Consider the following 16,258-nt stretch of genomic DNA (forward strand, 5'->3'; position numbering starts at 1 on the left):
GTTCCAGAATTCTCCCTTCGCACCCATTCAGATTGTGCTTCTGGTCTTTTTTTTTTAGCTTTCCAGACCTCACCTGGTCATTGAGGGGACAACACTCGGTCTCCCCAAAGGAGAGGCGAGCGAACACACGTCTGTGCTCAAATATCACCTTAGATCACAGGAGCCCATTGTCTACAGGACATACACGTAAATTCGGGTAGTCGCCCTATTCTGCCCTTGCCTCTCCATGGTCATTCCCCACATGGCAACCAGAGTGATTTTTCAAATGTAAATTAGATGAAGTGATTTCTCCATTTCAAACTTCATTTTGGGGCTCCTATGTTTCTCAGATTAAAAGCTAAGGTCCTGACAAGGGTCAACAAGGCCGGATGTGACAGGGGCCCTCCTCCCTCTCTGACTCCGTTCCTCTCGCTCTCTCTGCTTCAGCCACACTGGCCCTTTCCCTGTTCCTTGAATATGCCAGACGCCATCCTGCCCCAGGGCCTTTGCACTGACCATCCCCTCTGTCTGAATGCTGTTCCCTCCTATAGCTGCATGGCAACACCTCCGAGTCTTCTTCCCTTCTTAGTGCCACTGGATTTAAAATGACAAATTCCACCCCCACCCCCATCCTACCTTGTGTTTCTGTTCCACGGCAAGCACCCCCTGGTAACACACTATGTAACTCACTTGTTAACTTGTGTTTAGTGTCTGTCAACCCTTGTCGGACTGTAAGCTACACAGGCTCGCTGCTGTACTCCAGGGCCCTAGAACACACCTGGGGCCTAGTGGGTGCCGAATAAATACCCGTGAGTGAGTCAGGGACGCTGCGCAGTGACTTATGCAGCTGCTGGGCACGACACAGAGAATAAGATATGTGAAAATATGCAGTGTTGGGTCTTCAAAGACTATCAAACGAGATGTAGAATAATCCGTCTGTGTTGAAACACGATGTACCCGTGTATTTTAAAAAACCAAAGGCTATCCCCTTAAGTGGTTTGCTTGTCTCTATTTTCCTATTTTCTACAAGGAAAATATATTGCTCTTACAGTGAGAAAACAAAAAAGTTATTTTCAGAAGAGAAGAGCCCAGGGAATGGGCGTGAGAAAGGGATGCTCTAAGGGGGCACAGGGGAACCTCTGATGGGGAGGGAACCGTGCTGACTTCCCTGGGGTCACACAGGGCTAAGTCACTGTCCTTTTCTGGACGTACGTTCCCTCTTTGGCAGAACCAGGGCCCGGAGCCAGCTGGGCTCTGAGGCCCCCGAGATCATATAAGCCGCCGGCCGTGCCCGACACGGGGTCTGGCAGGATGATGGAGCACTGCACACGTAAAGGGGGAACTCTACTGTCTATAAATTGTACTTCAAGAAAAAAAAAATCACAGACCGGGGCACCTGGGTGGCTCAGTTGGTTGAGCATCCGACTTTGGCTCAGGTCATGATCTCAAGGTTCATGGGTTCGAGCCCTGCGTTGGGCTCTATGCTGACAGCTCAGAGCCTGGAGCCTGTTTCAGATTCTGTGTCTCCCTCTCTCTCTGTCCCTCCCTCACTCATGCTCTATCTCTAAAAAACAAATAAACATTAAAAAAAATTAACTGAAAGACTGGAAGCCATCGTCGGTGCCAAGTCAGTCTCTGGGGTGCCCCTGGCTCTGGCACTGGAGAGGCTGGGGCTCCCCCTTCGGTGCCCCTGCTCCCCAGACCCCCTGGTCTCGGGGACCCGTCACTCACATCAGCTCCCCAGACTTCAGCAAGCAGATCTCAGCGTCCTGCCCCAATGGCACGCCTTCTGTGTCCTCCAGGGTTAGCGAGTGTGACACGGTGTCCCTGAAACGTCACATACAAGAACACAGCCATATTAGCCATCGGAACTTGGGGGTTCTACAGCCTTGGAATCACATGGCCCAGCTCCCACTGCGTGGGACTCTTCAGTCACAGAGGCCACGACAGGGGCTGCGGCGGGCCCTCAGGTGGGGGCGAGGGGCTGCGGCCACGCAGGCAGGACGGGGAGAAGACAACAGGGCCACGGTGGCTTCCCTGCCATGGTTCTGGGGAGGAGGGGCCGCTCGCAACCCAAACGGACCACCCTCCTACCCCACACCCACCAGTGCCATCCCGTGGGTCCCACCGGGCTGGCACCCTGCCGTGGTAGCCAGGCCTGCTCTGGCCCATCTTGGGGGCACCAAGGCCAGACACCAGGCAGCGGTGGACCAGGAGGGAGCCGTGGGCAGAGCCATGGACAGTCAGTGGACCTAAGCCACATCCACAGCACCTCCTTCCCTCACAGCGCATTCTCAGCTGCACCGAGAGCCGGTGGTGGGAGCCACCTGGCAGTGCCCCGTGGGAAGCGGGGCCGGTGCCGAGGGCAGCACACGCCCCCTCGTGCAGAGTCCCACAGGTTCTAGAAAGCCCTGCAGCAAAGCTGTCTACTGGATTTAACGCCAGTGGTCCTGTATCTATTCGATCCTGGGATTTTTCTTTTAGTTTTTTATTTTTATTTATTTTGAGAGAGAGAGAGAGAGAGAGAGAGAGAGAGAGAGAACACGAGTAGGGGAAGGGCAGAGAGAGAGAATCCTTAGCAGGCTCTGCACTGCCAGCACAGAGCCTGACATAGGGCTCGAACTCATGAACAGGGAGATCATGACCTGAGATGAAGCCAAGAGTCAGATGCTTAACCCACTGAGCCACCTGGGCGCCCCTGATCATGGTGCATTTTAAGCCCCTTTCCAAACCAGGCCCCAGACTAGAGTGCCTGGCTGACGGCGCAGTCTGGGCACTGTGACGCGTGGGCAGAAGGGGTGGTTCTGAGCAGGCGGCATCCGGCGGCGGGTCTCCGCCAAGCCTGTCCTGGCTGTCACTCACCGGTGGGGGCTGGGCGCCTGCCACAGGTGGTGCTGCTCCTGCACTGACAGCACATGGACTCTGGGGACGCGACAGGCGGCTTCCCCGGGGGGCAGGTCCACAGGCAGATGAGCCCCCTCAGAACCCCCGTGCCTCTCCGTCCCCCTCCTTCCCGCACCCCGTCTATCACGGCCCTGGTCACCCCCGGCCTCACTGCTCTCTGGGCCATCTCTCTCCCTTGGCTTATGGCCCTTGGGAAGCAGGGGCTGTGCGGGGCCGTCCCCACCGCACAGGCCGGTGCCAGTCGCGGAACCACAAGGGTGCACGGTGCTTGCTGAGCGACAGATGTGTGGGTGCAAAAGCTCACAAGAGGGCAGAGAAAAGCAGACCACGGGAAGAACCGAGGACATGTCCTGCAAGGATGAAGCCTGGGTGACGCACGGCGTGGCACACGGCTGCCTTACCTGGTCCCTCTGTCCAGGGGACAGCAGGCGCTGCCCTCTTGGGAGGCCTTTGAGTGCAAGACGGGGCTTCACATCATGCCCGCTTGCCACCGGGCCCAGCAGCCCCTCTGGCATTCAGCTCCGTGTCCTGCTTTGTCCCTGTTGGCTGCCACACGGCTGAGGCCACTGGGGGTTAGACTCTGCTCTCAGGCACCGGGAGCCCCTAGGGCTGCTTAGGTAACCAGACACCCACTGGCACCCAGCTGCGCAGCCGGGGCTGTCCACGCAGGGTCCCCGCTGGCCGGTGTGAATGGGAGAGCCCGTCTTCACAGACAGCCTGTCCCGCAGGGGCTGCGTTCCATGAGCCCCGAGCAGTGGGCGCACAGGGGCTGGAGGGGCCGTCACCCCGAGATGGCTCCAGCCTGGGCTCTCTGGCCGTGACTCTGGGTGCCCTCCCATCCTCCGAGGTCTGTTCTCGCTTGTCCACGTGGGCGAAGGGGATGGAACCGGATGGGTTCCAGGCGGCGCCGTTGCAAAGACACGTCCACGGGCCTTCACGCTCGCCAGGGAAGGCCCACTGCCGCCGCTGAGGGCAAGTCTGGCCCCTGGCCCAGTCCGCCTCCTCCCTGCCCGCCTCCTGCTGCTGCTCCTGCAGCCACTGACTTCCAGACCCCCCACCCCTCACCGGGGAGAAGCAGAATCACAGAACGTCAGTGCGAGACGCTGTTTAAGGAACTGACTGCACAACCCCCACTCGACGGCCACGGTCACGGGGGCCCTGAGGAGCGGACTCAGGCCTGCCGCAGGCCATCTGCCTTCATCCTTGTCCAGAGTGGAAAACACCGTGCAGGAGAAGTAAATAACCAGGGATGGAATGAACCCCGAAGTGGTCGCTGGCTCTCTTGGTTTTCCAGCATCGGGGATAAAAGATGTCCTAACCTGCCGTCCCCCTCCCCCTCCGGCTCCTGATTGCCTGCGGGCACGTGTGGCCCAGGGTAGGTCCCCAGCCCCTGCCGGCCCAGGCTGAGACCCCGTGAGGGAGCTGAGTGAGGCGGGCGTGGGTGGGCAATGTCCTCTCGAGGGTTACGATTAGGGGCACAGGGGTTTCTTCTCAAGGGCTTTTCAAACTGTGGTTCGTGACCCACTCAGCGGGGTCGTGAATCAGTTTAGTAAGTTACGAGCAGCGTTGGAAGAAACAACGGAAGGCACCAGGGCGCAGCAAGCCGTGAGGGCTAGTACTGTTCCACGAGGCTCTCGCTCTGCCTTTCTGTCCGCGCAGGCGCACCTTGGGGGGTCCTGTGAAACGCGTCACCTTACTGTGGGATGCAGTGGGAAAGCCCGATTCCTCTAGGTCAGGATTAAAACAAACCTTAAAATCAAATCAGAGGATTACAACGAACCATGGACTGAAGGGGGAGGGAGTGGGAGGAAGCGGGGTGATGGTCATGGTGGGGAGGGAGTGGGAGGAAGGGGGGTGATGGTCATGGAGGAGGGCACTTGTGGGGAGAAGCACTGGGTGTTATATGGAAACCAATTTGACAATAAACTATTAAAAAAATAAATAAACCTGGATATCTAATGCCAGGTAAGAACAACAAGCTGGAGAATGCCAGGAACAAAAGCTAGGCCACTAGGGGGCACCCTATCTCCTACTGAACAATTCCCTTCGGTTGCCACTGGGATGTTTTTCTCAGAGAAGAGTCAAGTTCACTGCCCACAGGGCCCTTCCTCCTCTCCTTGCTCTGGCCACGGGAGCCTCTGCGAGCGATGGTGGCCGCCGCCGACAGGTCACCCTCTCCTGCTGAGGTTCCGCCCAGAGCCTGTGGTCAGGAGGGCCGGACTTGTCCAGGCACGTACACCTGTTTGTCAACTTGCTCCACCCTCAGGGGCTGGCCACCTTGGTGTCCCCCGGGGGTCCTGCCCCGCACCCAGCTGTCCTGCCAGACTCGTGGGACCTTTTACACTCAAATTCATCAAAAAATTTAAAAAGCTAACAATTTGGTCCAGTAAACGTCTAGACTATGTGCCCTAGGTAAGCTGGGTTTCTGTCCCAAATACTCACAACAGAGGAAATGACCAAGGTTCCGCTTTAGAACCAACTTAAGAAAAAAGTGGTGGCCACGGACCAGGTGGATGGTGAGGAAATTATGGCAATGCAGTCCAGGGGTCCGCGCCCCCATGGGTGAGGGGGTCACAGGTGGGGTCCCCCCAGCATGGTCTCCACAACAGTTTCCACTCACAAATCAAAATGCCTGCCTTTTCATTTAATTACTGTATAATGTTGATCCTCCAACTTCCCCGGGGGAGGGGGAGAGCAGGTGTTCTGGCTGTTGGGATTGGCTGAGGAAGGAAAGGGGGCCTGAAAAGCCCTGGTGGCCCTAGGTCTCTTGCTGACACCCTTCCTCAGAGGGCTGCTGGCCCCAGCCTCGCCAAGCAGCACTTTCCACTGTGCCCGACTACCCAGGGTGCACAGTCCCCAGGCTGGCTTCTATCTTGTCAGGAGATGGCTCTTTGCTTACAATGTGCAGCCAAATCCAGCCGCAGCCAGCCTCGTGGGGCCATTTAAACTCAAATTCATCAAAAATTTTAAAAAGCCAACAATTTTGCTCCTTGGTTGCACTGGCCGCCCTTCAGGTACCCCACGGCCACTGTGTGGGGACAGCGCAGACACAGGACATGTCTGTCCTCACAAACAGTGCTAGTGAACGGCGTGGGTTTAGAGCACAGGGCTGAGGCGTGCGGGGCACCGCGCTCAGCGTGGGACCTGGGGGCATTTCTGCATTTTGCTATTAAAAGTAAATTCCCAGTAGTTTTCTTTTTAGTCACTGGCTTCCTTTTTGCCCCAGTACCAAGTGATGAAGAGAGCACTTATTGGTATTGTGATTTCTGATTACTGAGGTAGGTGCCCAGCCTCAGAACCAAGGGCCAGGCACCACTGGGCACGCCCCTCCCAGCTCACTGGTTGAGCTCTTTTTCTGAGGCTTTCAGTCCTAACTCATGCTCCACGGCCCCTGTCATCCGCCACTGCTTTGCAGCTAGACTCAACACCGGCACCAGCGACCTCCTGGTTCCGAGGTCCTGGGATGGGACCGTCGGGTGTTCGGGAAAAGCGAGGTCAGCGCTCTCTGACTTCCAAGACACAGCTGCAGCAGGCGTGGCCGCTGCCTTCTGTCCATTCTGCCCCCAGCTTTGCTCGAAAATGTTTCCGTATTCTAGGGGGATGTCTATGCCTTGGTAGCTGCCCCTGAGGCATTTAGAGTTTGGTTTCAAAGAAAACGAAGTCCCTTTAGGCTGGCTCGTTCTGAAGGGGATGTCGTTTCTTAAAAGGTCTCTTTCAGAGGATGGGTGCTTCGGCCCCCCTCCCCCCCAGGGGTTGGTCCAGCCCGGTCACTTGCTTGCCGTCCGCTGGCCTCTGTGTCCACCCAGTCTGTCCAGAGGCAGACACTCTGCAGAGCCTCACGGTCCCTGCCCTCGGGGCACATCTCGTGCACGGGTACCGGCGTGGTGGAAGGGAGAGTTTGAATTAGCTCATTCAAAAAGGCCTTGAAAGTCCACTAGCGGTCCCCAAAGCCTCTGCGAGGACCCCCCCGGGACAGCTCCATACCCAGCAAGCAGGGCCAGGAGCCCAGGCTCTCCAGCCAGCCAGATCCTGGGTGACTCGGGGACCCAAGCGCCCCTGGGCAAGCGAGCTCCTCTCTCGACCTCCCGCTTACCCATCTGTCAAGGATGAGGGCTGGACGGCCAGGTGAGGAACACCGAGCGCAGAGCCGGGCTCCTAGTGGAACCGAGTGCGGGTCCCTAGGTCCTGGGGCCAGGCCTGACACGCTGCCATTAGTGTTGGGGCCCAGCAGGCCAAAAAACCTCCCTCAGAGAGACCGTTGATGGCCAGGCCTCCAGGGCACAGGAGAATCTACATAAGCCACCCTTGATGGCCAGGCCTCCGGGGCGCAGGAGAAAAATTTGGGAAGTTGTGGAACAAGTCAAAGGACTGTGAAGTGACATTTGGCCTCCTGGGCTGCACATGTGGCTTCTATTTAACTTGTCTATGATTTTTCTTGTTGCTTTGCAAAAGCAAAAAGGCATATAGCTTTAAGTTTTGAATCAACTTGGGTCAGTTAGTGGCACCAGCTTTCCCTTACTTTATTGCTGTTCCCAACTCATTGCCTGCTGTTGGGGCAAACACAATCCTCTGTCTAAAATTAACCCCTTGAACGATAAGCGTCTTGCCCAGACATAGCTGCTAAAGGACCTTGAAGAAACGAAGATTCTTTGAGAGACAGACTCCCTCATTCCTGTTTTTTTACTTCTGTTCTCACGGCTGTTCTTTCTTTTGTGATAAAAAAAATGATCCTTCCCAGAGCATGTTTTTACTTTTTCAAGGACTATAAACTATGTAATCATTAAAGAAAAAAAATGTGTTATCCCCTATGACATAAAAGACACTGACTTTCTTAGTAAACTGTGGCTTTACCACCATTCACGTTGTCTGTCTTCTTTCTTTTCTATAGATAGTTCGCCGACACCAACCACCTACTCAGGGATCATTTGACTCGGGGTACGTGGGCTGGTCCCCCGTCCTCCGGACATTAGGAAGACCTGCAGGGACCTGTGTGCCCAGCAGACGCACATCGGCCATGGCGGGAGTGGGCTGATGGGGGGCAGGGGCTGGGGAGGGAGGCCTGGCGACTCGGCATGAGGGTCATTGCCTCCAGGAGAGCAGAAATGGAGTCCACGCCTCTATGTAGCAGCCCTTCCTGGCGTGGGGTGCCGGGGAACATGACCCTGGCAGGCATTCCTGCAGCTCCTGCCTTCCAGGCCTTCTTCCCCAGAAGCATCTGCATTTCTGGGTCATGGAGACCAACAACTAGGTGGTATCTGGGGAGTTCCAGGAGAAGGGCAGCCTCGGGGAGTCAGAGGACTCCGGTCAGGAGAAGCTGGGAGCGCAAGCTGTGTGGGTGTAGGGGGCAAGGCTGTGTCAGGCCCTCTGGCTGACCCCTCCCCTATGGGCCCTCCAGTCCACTGGCCTGGCAATGACAGAGACCCGGGTTTGTATCCTGGAGGTGCCAGTTTTTAGCTGTGTGCACGTGGGGCTATTATTTTGGCTGGGGTCCTCAGCGTTTCCATCTATAAAGTGGGGATAAAGCTGACTTTGCAGGGCTGCTGCGAGCAAGAATCACGCATACCCAGAGCCCAGGCCACAGCATGCGCTTTGTAGAGGTCCAGACCCAAACGCTTCTAGAGAGACAGGACTCGCGAATGAAGTAATTTTAGAGCACAAATGCCACCATCTTCCGTGGGTTGCCGGGGCCAGATCTACTTATTGGTCCCCTTCGGTTTACAAACAAAACCCTCTCAGGTCCTGACAGATGATTCTGTCCACGGCCAGGCGGCAGGGAGGGGAGAGCATCGGAGATCGGATTCCACAGGCGCAGGCTGGTCATGTGGATTTTGAAGTACGTGGCAGGGTGCGTCTCTTATGATCACCGGCCGAGGGCTCTGAGAAGAGCTTCAACGGAAACGCGGACCACATCACAGAGAGGCAGAGACAGACCTCGGAGCTCAACGCTGCAGCAGTCCCCAGCGCCCCTCCGCCGGTGAGTCACCTGTCTTCTTTCGAGCCACAAAGGCAGGCGCTAACCCCGGCTTGCTGGGCCCTCTGATCCCTGCCCGCGGCGCAGCACGGCGTAAGTGCCTGGACTTCCGAGCCCGGCTGCTCTCGGTTCGAATTCTATCTCTGCACTGCGACTAGAGAATCGTGGACATGACTTAACGTGGCTCTGGGCACTTGGTTCGGGCTGTAAGCTGAGGGCACTGGGGGTGCCCTCTCCCGGGGGGACCAGGGGAGCCTGGCCACCGTCCACGTCTGTTCACAGAGTAATCTCTCACTCTCTGTTTTCGTTTCTTTTGCATTATAACTTAGGACACAGGCTGTTCTCTCGGGTGGCTGGCTATTTTCTGTTCTCAGTGTAAGCCAATGCAGCAGTGCAGAAACTTCAGGAAAGGAGAGGAGAACATAAAGGGGGAAGGGAAAGAAGTCACCCCTAATTCCATAGCCAGCAGCTGATACATTCTGGGCTTTTTAAAAAAATGTTTAAAACATATAGTCAAAATTGGGGCACCTGGCTGGCTCAGCCCTGGAGCGTGTGACTCTTGATCTCAGGATTATGAGTTCAAGCCTCACGTTGGGTGTGGAGTCCACTTAAAAAAAAATATATATATGTGTATATATATATATATATATATATATGTATATATATATATATATATATATATATATATATATAATCAAAATCATAGAGCTCATCATGGATTCTTAAACAAGGGTCCCCAGAGTACACGCCAGAGGGACTCAAAGGGCTCACAACCCTCACGACTTAGGTCACTGTGCACATGTGAGGAAAAGGTCTGCGGCTTTTAGGAGAGTCTCAAAGGGGTTGATGATCAAAGAAAGTTAAGAATCATGACCAATTCTACATCCTTTTGGTCACCCATTCATTGGAGTCCTGTAATAGCCAATGCTAACAGTGCAGATTTACCTTGGGCTGACACCGTTGTGAGCAGTTCAAGTGTGCTACCTTCCCCAGAATCATGAAAAGCACTTCCTAAACGTTCGGGTTATATTCTATTTTCTGTCTGGATTGTAACTTGCTAATTTATTTAGTATCAGGCATTTACACTGCGCCCAAAGTTGAATACTATGTTACTTAGAAAAAAAGTTGCCTAGATCAACACAGGGCTTTGACTACTCAAGACAGAGATGAATGGTCTTAACATTTCTAGGAGGGAAACTCGTTTTTAGTGACTCAATCTGCACAGAACCGTGCGGTCGCAATCTGTTAGCACTGCGTCCAAGTTCGCTGATTCTCACGAGTGAATCTGCACGGGCCCTTTGAGGAAACGTGTGATGCCAGTGACAGGGGGATTTTCTGGTAAAAAGCCCAGAGGAAGTCAGGCAGTAATGGAGATGTGATGTTACTCTTAAGGACAGCAAGGCTGCCCGGAGGGTGTGCTAAGTGATGAAAAAAGTGTTTCCATCCCCACGTGAAGCAGAAACACACATGCGTCCTCATCTGTGGTTCGAAGGACAGGGGCTTTCCACTGAGGCGTCTTATCCCAAGGGCCAGGCTCCTCCTTGGGGAGGAAGGGCATCTGTCCCCAGGAGGACCGAGGCAGGAGGCAGCAACCCCAGGGCTGGTACGGTCTCCAGGAGGACAAGGAGTCGGTCAGCTGGCCAGAAAGAAAGGCACGACCTCTCCTGTATATGCCCTTGTCTGGCTGGCTGACATTCTGCCTTTGCTAAACCAAATAACACCTTTTTAAGGTGCTAGCGAGGTATGGCCCTGGGTCATGGGAAATGAGCCTCCATGTGCGTGCTACCTACAGGTCAGCGACCTGGCCCGCCAGGGCTGGGGCTGCCACAGCCGCCTCTGCTCCCGTGCGGAGCACATCACCCTCGCGTCCTGTCTGTGCTCCTCAGCAGGGTCACAGGGCAGAGGGAGGTGACAGCCTTGAAAGGCTGGGAGCCCCAGGTAAGACAGGTGGCTCTGTAGTCCCGCCGCCGCTGCCTGCTTCACTGCAAGACTGGCCACGGGCCCCACTGCGGGAGCCCACCCATCCGGCGGCCCGTCGCAAGCGGACCTTCTGTTTATTCAAGGAGACCCCTTAGGCATAAACTGCTAGTCCCACAAGAGCTAAAGTAACGTTCCCTCCTGGGGAAATGTTCTGTTTAAGGGGGTTCCTGGAGATGAAGAGGCCTTCAGGAAACCACGCTCCGGGGGTGGAGCGTTGTGTGACAGGAGATGAGGGGCCGGCTGGGCTGGGGCTGGGCTGGGCGGAGAGCTGCCCCTGCCCTGGCCGTGGCCGGCTCAGCCTTGGCCGTGGCCGGCTCAGCCACGGTGCTGGGCAGCCACGGCTTCTCACACCCCTTTCCCCAGCACCTGAATCTGGGCAGCTGAGGGTGAGAAAAGAGAGGACGAACTGTCTGCCCAGGCAGGAAGGTCCTGGTCCTCTCGTGAGTCCCTGCTGGTCTGCAGAAGTCTTCTCAGCGGTGGAGCCCCCGGTGGGGGTTGTGGGGTGGAGGACATGCGCATTAGCTCCGCAGTTAGTTGCTCAGGGGTCTAATTCCACAGAAAATGAGGCACAGGACGCGCAGATGAAGGCAGGCCTGCCCACGAGAGAGTGGGTCTTGGGGTGCCTGGGGGGCTCAATCGGTTAAGCTTACGCTTCGGCTCAGGTCACGATCTCGCGGTTTGTGAGTTCGAGCCCCGTGTTGTGCTCTGTGCTATAACTCAGGGCCTGGAGCCTGCTTTGCATTCTGTGTCTCCCTCTCTCTGCCCCTCCCCTGCTTGTGCTCTGTCTCTCTCAACAATAAACATTAAAAAAAAATTTTAAAAAGGAAAAAAAAAAAAGAAAGCAGTTCTGCAGTTCTGCCCATGCTCCAGCACGTGGTGCCCTCTGCCTTCAAGACCAGTTGGCACAGGATTTTACAGACTGTGCGTGGGGGTCAGTCATATGTTGTCCCTGACGTGGGGTGAGAGCCTCAGAATTTTCGGGCTAATTTAGGGTGGCTCACCCTGTCGGGGCGATCGGCCCTCAGCACTGGCTGTCTCCAGCGTACTGGACTGTGCTGTCCCTGGGCAGAATGTAGGTGGGTTCAGGAGAGGACTGTGTGTCCCCTAAAAGTGGAGCAGCAGGACTGTGGGAGGACAGGAGGCGTCGCCCTCAGCCCTGCTCAGAGTCCCTGTGTGTGCCTCCCAGGGGTTCGCCAGGACGCCCGCCATGGCGGAGGACGACTACACAGACCCCGGCTTCTTCAACGTGTCCGGCGACGGCAGCGAGGGCCACGAGCGCTTCCTGGAGTTCCGCAAGGTCTTCCTGCCCTGCATGTACCTGGGGGTGTTCGTCTGTGGCCTGGTGGGGAACGCGCTGGTGCTGGTCATCTACATCTTCTACCAGAAGCTGAAGAGCCTGACGGATGTGTTCCTGATGAACCTGCCCTTGGCTGACCTGGTGTTTGTCTGCACCCTGCCCTTCTGGGCCTACGCGAGCATCCACGAGTGGGCCTTTGGCAACATCATGTGCAAAACCCTGCTGGGCATCTACACTTTGAACTTCTACACATCCATGCTCATCCTCACCTGCATCACCATGGACCGCTTCGTTGCGGTGGCTCGGGCCACCAAGGCCTACAACCAGCAGGGGCGGTGGATGGCCTGGGGCAAGGCCCTCTGCGTGTTCATCTGGGCAGCCTCCCTGCTGCTGTCCCTGCCGCAGATCATCTACGGCAACGTCCTTGACCTGGACAAGCTCGTCTGTGGCTATCACGCCGAGGAGATCTCCACAGTGGTCCTGGCCACCCAGATGACACTGGGGTTCTTCCTGCCCCTGCTTGCCATGGTGGTCTGCTACTCGGTCATCGCCAAGACGCTGCTTCGCGCCCGAGGCTTCAAGAAGCACAAGTCCCTGAAGGTCATCTTCCTGGTGGTGGCGGTGTTCCTGCTGACCCAGACGCCCTTCAACCTGGTGAAGCTGATCCGCAGCGCGAGCTGGGAGCGCCATGCCATGACCAGCTTCCAGTACGCCATCGTCGTGACCGAGGCCATCGCCTACCTGCGGGCCTGCCTGAATCCCGTGCTCTATGCCTTTGTCGGCTTGAAGTTTCGGAGAAACTTCTGGAAGCTCATGAAGGACCTCGGCTGCCTCCCGTACCTGGGCGTCTCAGGTCAATGGAAGTCTTCCGAGGATGCCTCCAAGACCTGCTCGGCCTCTCATCACGCGGAGGCCACCAGCATGTTCCAGCTGTAGGCGTTGCCCCGGGTTTGGAGAGCCGCTCGCAAGCGTACAGGAGCACGGCCGTGTGCTCCGGATGCGACGAGGAAGGCTTGGCTTATTACGGCTTGCGCACTGTCACGCAGAAGCCACGCGGCAGCTGGACCCTGCTTCTCGGGCACAAACGCGATCCGCTCTCTTCTCGAACCCTCGGGCCTAAAGCTCGGCGGAAGGGGGTGGGAGGGCAGCTCTAAAGCCCAGAAGGGCTTTCTTTCCTCTATTCCCAAGAATGCTGGCTCCAAGGGAATGAAGAGGGACCCTTGAGACCTTAGGCTCTCCTGCGTGGGGGCTGGGACTGGACACTCAGGAGGGGAGCATGGCCGCAAAGCACTGTGGGCGGGCGAGACTCCAGGCCCCCCAGTACAGACGATTCTTCCAGCCACTGGGAAGTGGGGAGACTGGGGCAGACATGACAGCGAGGCCTGGTCCAGTTCAGAACTCATCGCCAGGCACCTGGCAGAAATGAGATCAGGTTTGCCTCACCTTGGGGTCGCGCCTTTATAGACAGAGATGCTTATGTTCTCTTTGATTAATCTTGGGAGGAAGAACACCAGGGGGCACAGAGTCCAAACGAATTAGTCAGCTGAGGATCCCAGCGGTCCACGGAATGCCAGGAAAACGTGCAAAGCAGAGTTTATGACTCTCATGGATCTAAGCAGCATTTCTGAACGGATTCTTGGGTGGGTGTGCTCATTTAAAAGCCAAACTGATGCCGGACACGCTCGCATGCCGATAAATCACAGATCAGTGTGGATGGGACACAAATACACGCATATCAAATGGCATATGGTTTTCATGACTATGAAATAAAACCCTTTGAAAATCTCCAACCTAGGTTTATCCCTAGGCACATTTTACGTGAACGCAGTATGCTTGGAATACAGGAAGTGATTACTTATGGGCTCAGAGCATGGGGAAAGCAGTTAAAATTGTAAGCTTTGAAAGCACAGCTCTATCAAGGAAATGGAACATACCAGTGATAATGCTCCTTCGCTGTGGCTTTCAACCTCCTGCCCAAAATGCGAGGTACGTTTGTGTCACCTCCGTAGTATGGTCGCATGATGAAGCAGTTCCAAATGTCAGACACTTGGGTATGTTTATTAGATTCCAGTAGCAATCTGCTCAATTGGCTTAAAGTTGCCTTTGGGGCTCATGCTTTGCAAAACCACTCACCAAAAACGAAGAGGACCAATCACCTACAGTGAGAGAGAGCGCAAGCCACAGGCAGGGTGCTGGGCCGGGCTGGCTTGACGGTGCAGCTGTGGGGGCCGGACACGGAGTCCCAGCCCGGGTTCTCACGGGGGAGCGTGACCAGCTGGTAATCTCTTAACCTCTTTGGTTTTGGTGAGACACAGGCCATAAGAGACCCTGCTTCTGGGGGCTGGCGTGGGGGGTGGCCTTGGGACAGTGGCATGCATTCAGGGGTGGGAGGGCCCCACAGACGGCCGTGGCAGCTCAAGACCTAGTGACACGTGGAGGCCGCAGGCCTATCCTGAGTGAGTTGGCAAGGCGCGGGAGGGGTGCCCGGCGTGGCACCCACACCCTGGTGTGGCTGCGTGCAGGCCGGCCTCACAGGGCCCACACGACCCTCCTACCGTCTCACGCTTGCACCTAAATGCAGCCGGAGGGCAGCGGCCTCCCCATATACAGGTCCCGTGGACTGAGAGCTTCCTCACACAACAAAATCTGCCCTTTCTGTGGTGACAAGGCTGACTTTTACCTTCTTTAAATGGCTTCAAATACAAAAAAAAAAGGCAACAGAAAAAATAAAAAATAAACAATAAACACTCTGGCTTCAAAGTGGGAGTTTCTTTTACCCGCCCCCCTCTTGTGCATTCATCTTAAGGGTGAGCACTTCTGACAGCTCACCTGTCAGTCACTGAGGGCCCCTCACTTCCCCAGAACAAGAGACAGAGGCCCTACCTGGAAAGGAGGACGTGAGCAGGAAGCCGGGGGGCCCCGCCGCACCTCCACACGGGAAGCTGTGTGGTGTGACGGGCAAAGCAGGGCTCCGGGGTCACTCAGACACTGGGTGGGCGACTGCGCTGGTCCTGTGCATCCTTAGGTGAGCTGTTCGGCCTCCTAAAGCCCAGCTCACCCTCCACACCGCTGGCCACGGGGAGCCCCCCCTCCAGGGGTGCTCGTGAGGCCTGGGGGGTACACGCTGAGGGCCAGGCTGGGGGCTGCTGGGCTAAGGCAACAGAGGGGCGGCTGCCGGGGCCGCTGGGCTCGGCCTAGCCAGGGGCCTGCCAGGCTGAGGCCGTCAAGACCAGGCACCTGTCGGGTCGTGCCCCACCCCAGGCCTCAGTTCTGCTCCCTGCACAAAGGCTGTGCCCCTCCTTCTAAGGCTTAGGAAAACGGGAACAGCACAGCAGCAGAATCTCCCTTTACCTTCTCTGTGTTCTCAGCCACTCACTGGCCCTAGACGCTCTGGACCCTTGTCTGCTACACAGACGAGGCCACAGCCCTCGCCAAGCACTCGGACCAGGAGGTACTAGTTACAAAGCGATGACTGGCAAAGGTGCCCGGAGGCTCGGGGCCAGTCTCGAGCTTAGCTCAGTGTCACTGGGCAGTGGGACAGGTTTTCCCTGGAGAAGTACTGGGGAGCTGGGCACGAGCAGGAGCCGGCCCGGCTCGGCCCCGGACATCACAAGGCATGCGCATGTCACAGAAACCGGGCTCCCCCCAGGGAGGCCGCCCAGGCGCCAGGCACCGGGCTCAGCGCCTCACACATGGCCTTCTCATCCGATCTTCCTACCGGGCCCCCAGGTGGACAGTCCCCCTCTCTTCTAGGGGAGGAAACAGAGTGCAGGAGGCCGAGGGGCCTGGAGGGGGCTGGTTCTGGAGCTCAAGCTCTTCACAGCCACATGGCTGCTCTTCTGGTGACCGGAGGACGAGGCCAGGCAGGGGCGGAAGCAGAGCGGAGGCCGAGGGACCCAAGGCCCAGCCCTGCTACTGGTTGATGAGAGCTTTCTTCCTGTCCCCGCCTGCCCCCTCGGGGCCGAGCACAGATGGGACACCTGGCCCCTGGAGAAGGCTGAGCAGGGCCCTGGCTGAGTGTAGACAGCGGGTATAGACAGGCCTGTCTGGAGGGCTCTGAAGATGGCCACCTTTCCTCCCAAGGTGAGGGGCAGTACTTCTGTTTCTCGCCACCATCCTAGCTCTGA

At 56.7% G+C, this 16,258-nt stretch overlaps 2 protein-coding genes across 5 annotated transcripts in view; one reads left to right on the top strand and one right to left on the bottom strand.

The window, feature by feature from the left end:
* Positions 1–16,258, bottom strand: part of FYCO1 (FYVE and coiled-coil domain containing 1) — a 68,381-nt gene that overhangs the window by 10,350 nt on the left and 41,773 nt on the right. For both annotated transcript variants that reach the window (XM_029915853.1, XM_029915852.1), the window contains exon 15: positions 1,711–1,806. In XM_029915853.1, the coding sequence (XP_029771713.1) occupies positions 1,711–1,806 (96 nt within the window). The remainder of the gene's footprint in view (positions 1–1,710; positions 1,807–16,258) is intronic.
* Positions 8,662–14,891, top strand: CXCR6 (C-X-C motif chemokine receptor 6). 3 transcript variants are annotated; one of them, XM_029915856.1, is made up of 2 exons: positions 8,662–8,947; positions 12,021–14,891. In XM_029915856.1, exon 2 carries the CDS (start codon positions 12,042–12,044, stop codon positions 13,065–13,067), a length of 1,026 nt encoding a protein of 341 aa, XP_029771716.1. In that variant the 5' UTR covers positions 8,662–8,947; positions 12,021–12,041; the 3' UTR covers positions 13,068–14,891. The 3 variants fall into 3 exon arrangements, with proteins under 3 accessions (XP_029771716.1, XP_029771714.1, XP_029771717.1); XM_029915854.1 differs by having other exon boundaries at positions 8,662–8,857; XM_029915857.1 differs by lacking the exon at positions 8,662–8,947 and adding an exon at positions 10,715–10,792.

This window comes from Suricata suricatta, chromosome 12 (assembly GCF_006229205.1).
Source record: "Suricata suricatta isolate VVHF042 chromosome 12, meerkat_22Aug2017_6uvM2_HiC, whole genome shotgun sequence".
NCBI classification, from domain to species: Eukaryota; Metazoa; Chordata; class Mammalia; order Carnivora; family Herpestidae; genus Suricata; species Suricata suricatta.

What these genes read in the sequence shown, in the direction of transcription:
- CXCR6 (XM_029915856.1), top strand. Translation starts at nt 12,042, where the DNA reads ATGGCGGAGGACGACTACACAGACCCCGGCTTCTTCAACGTGTCCGGC.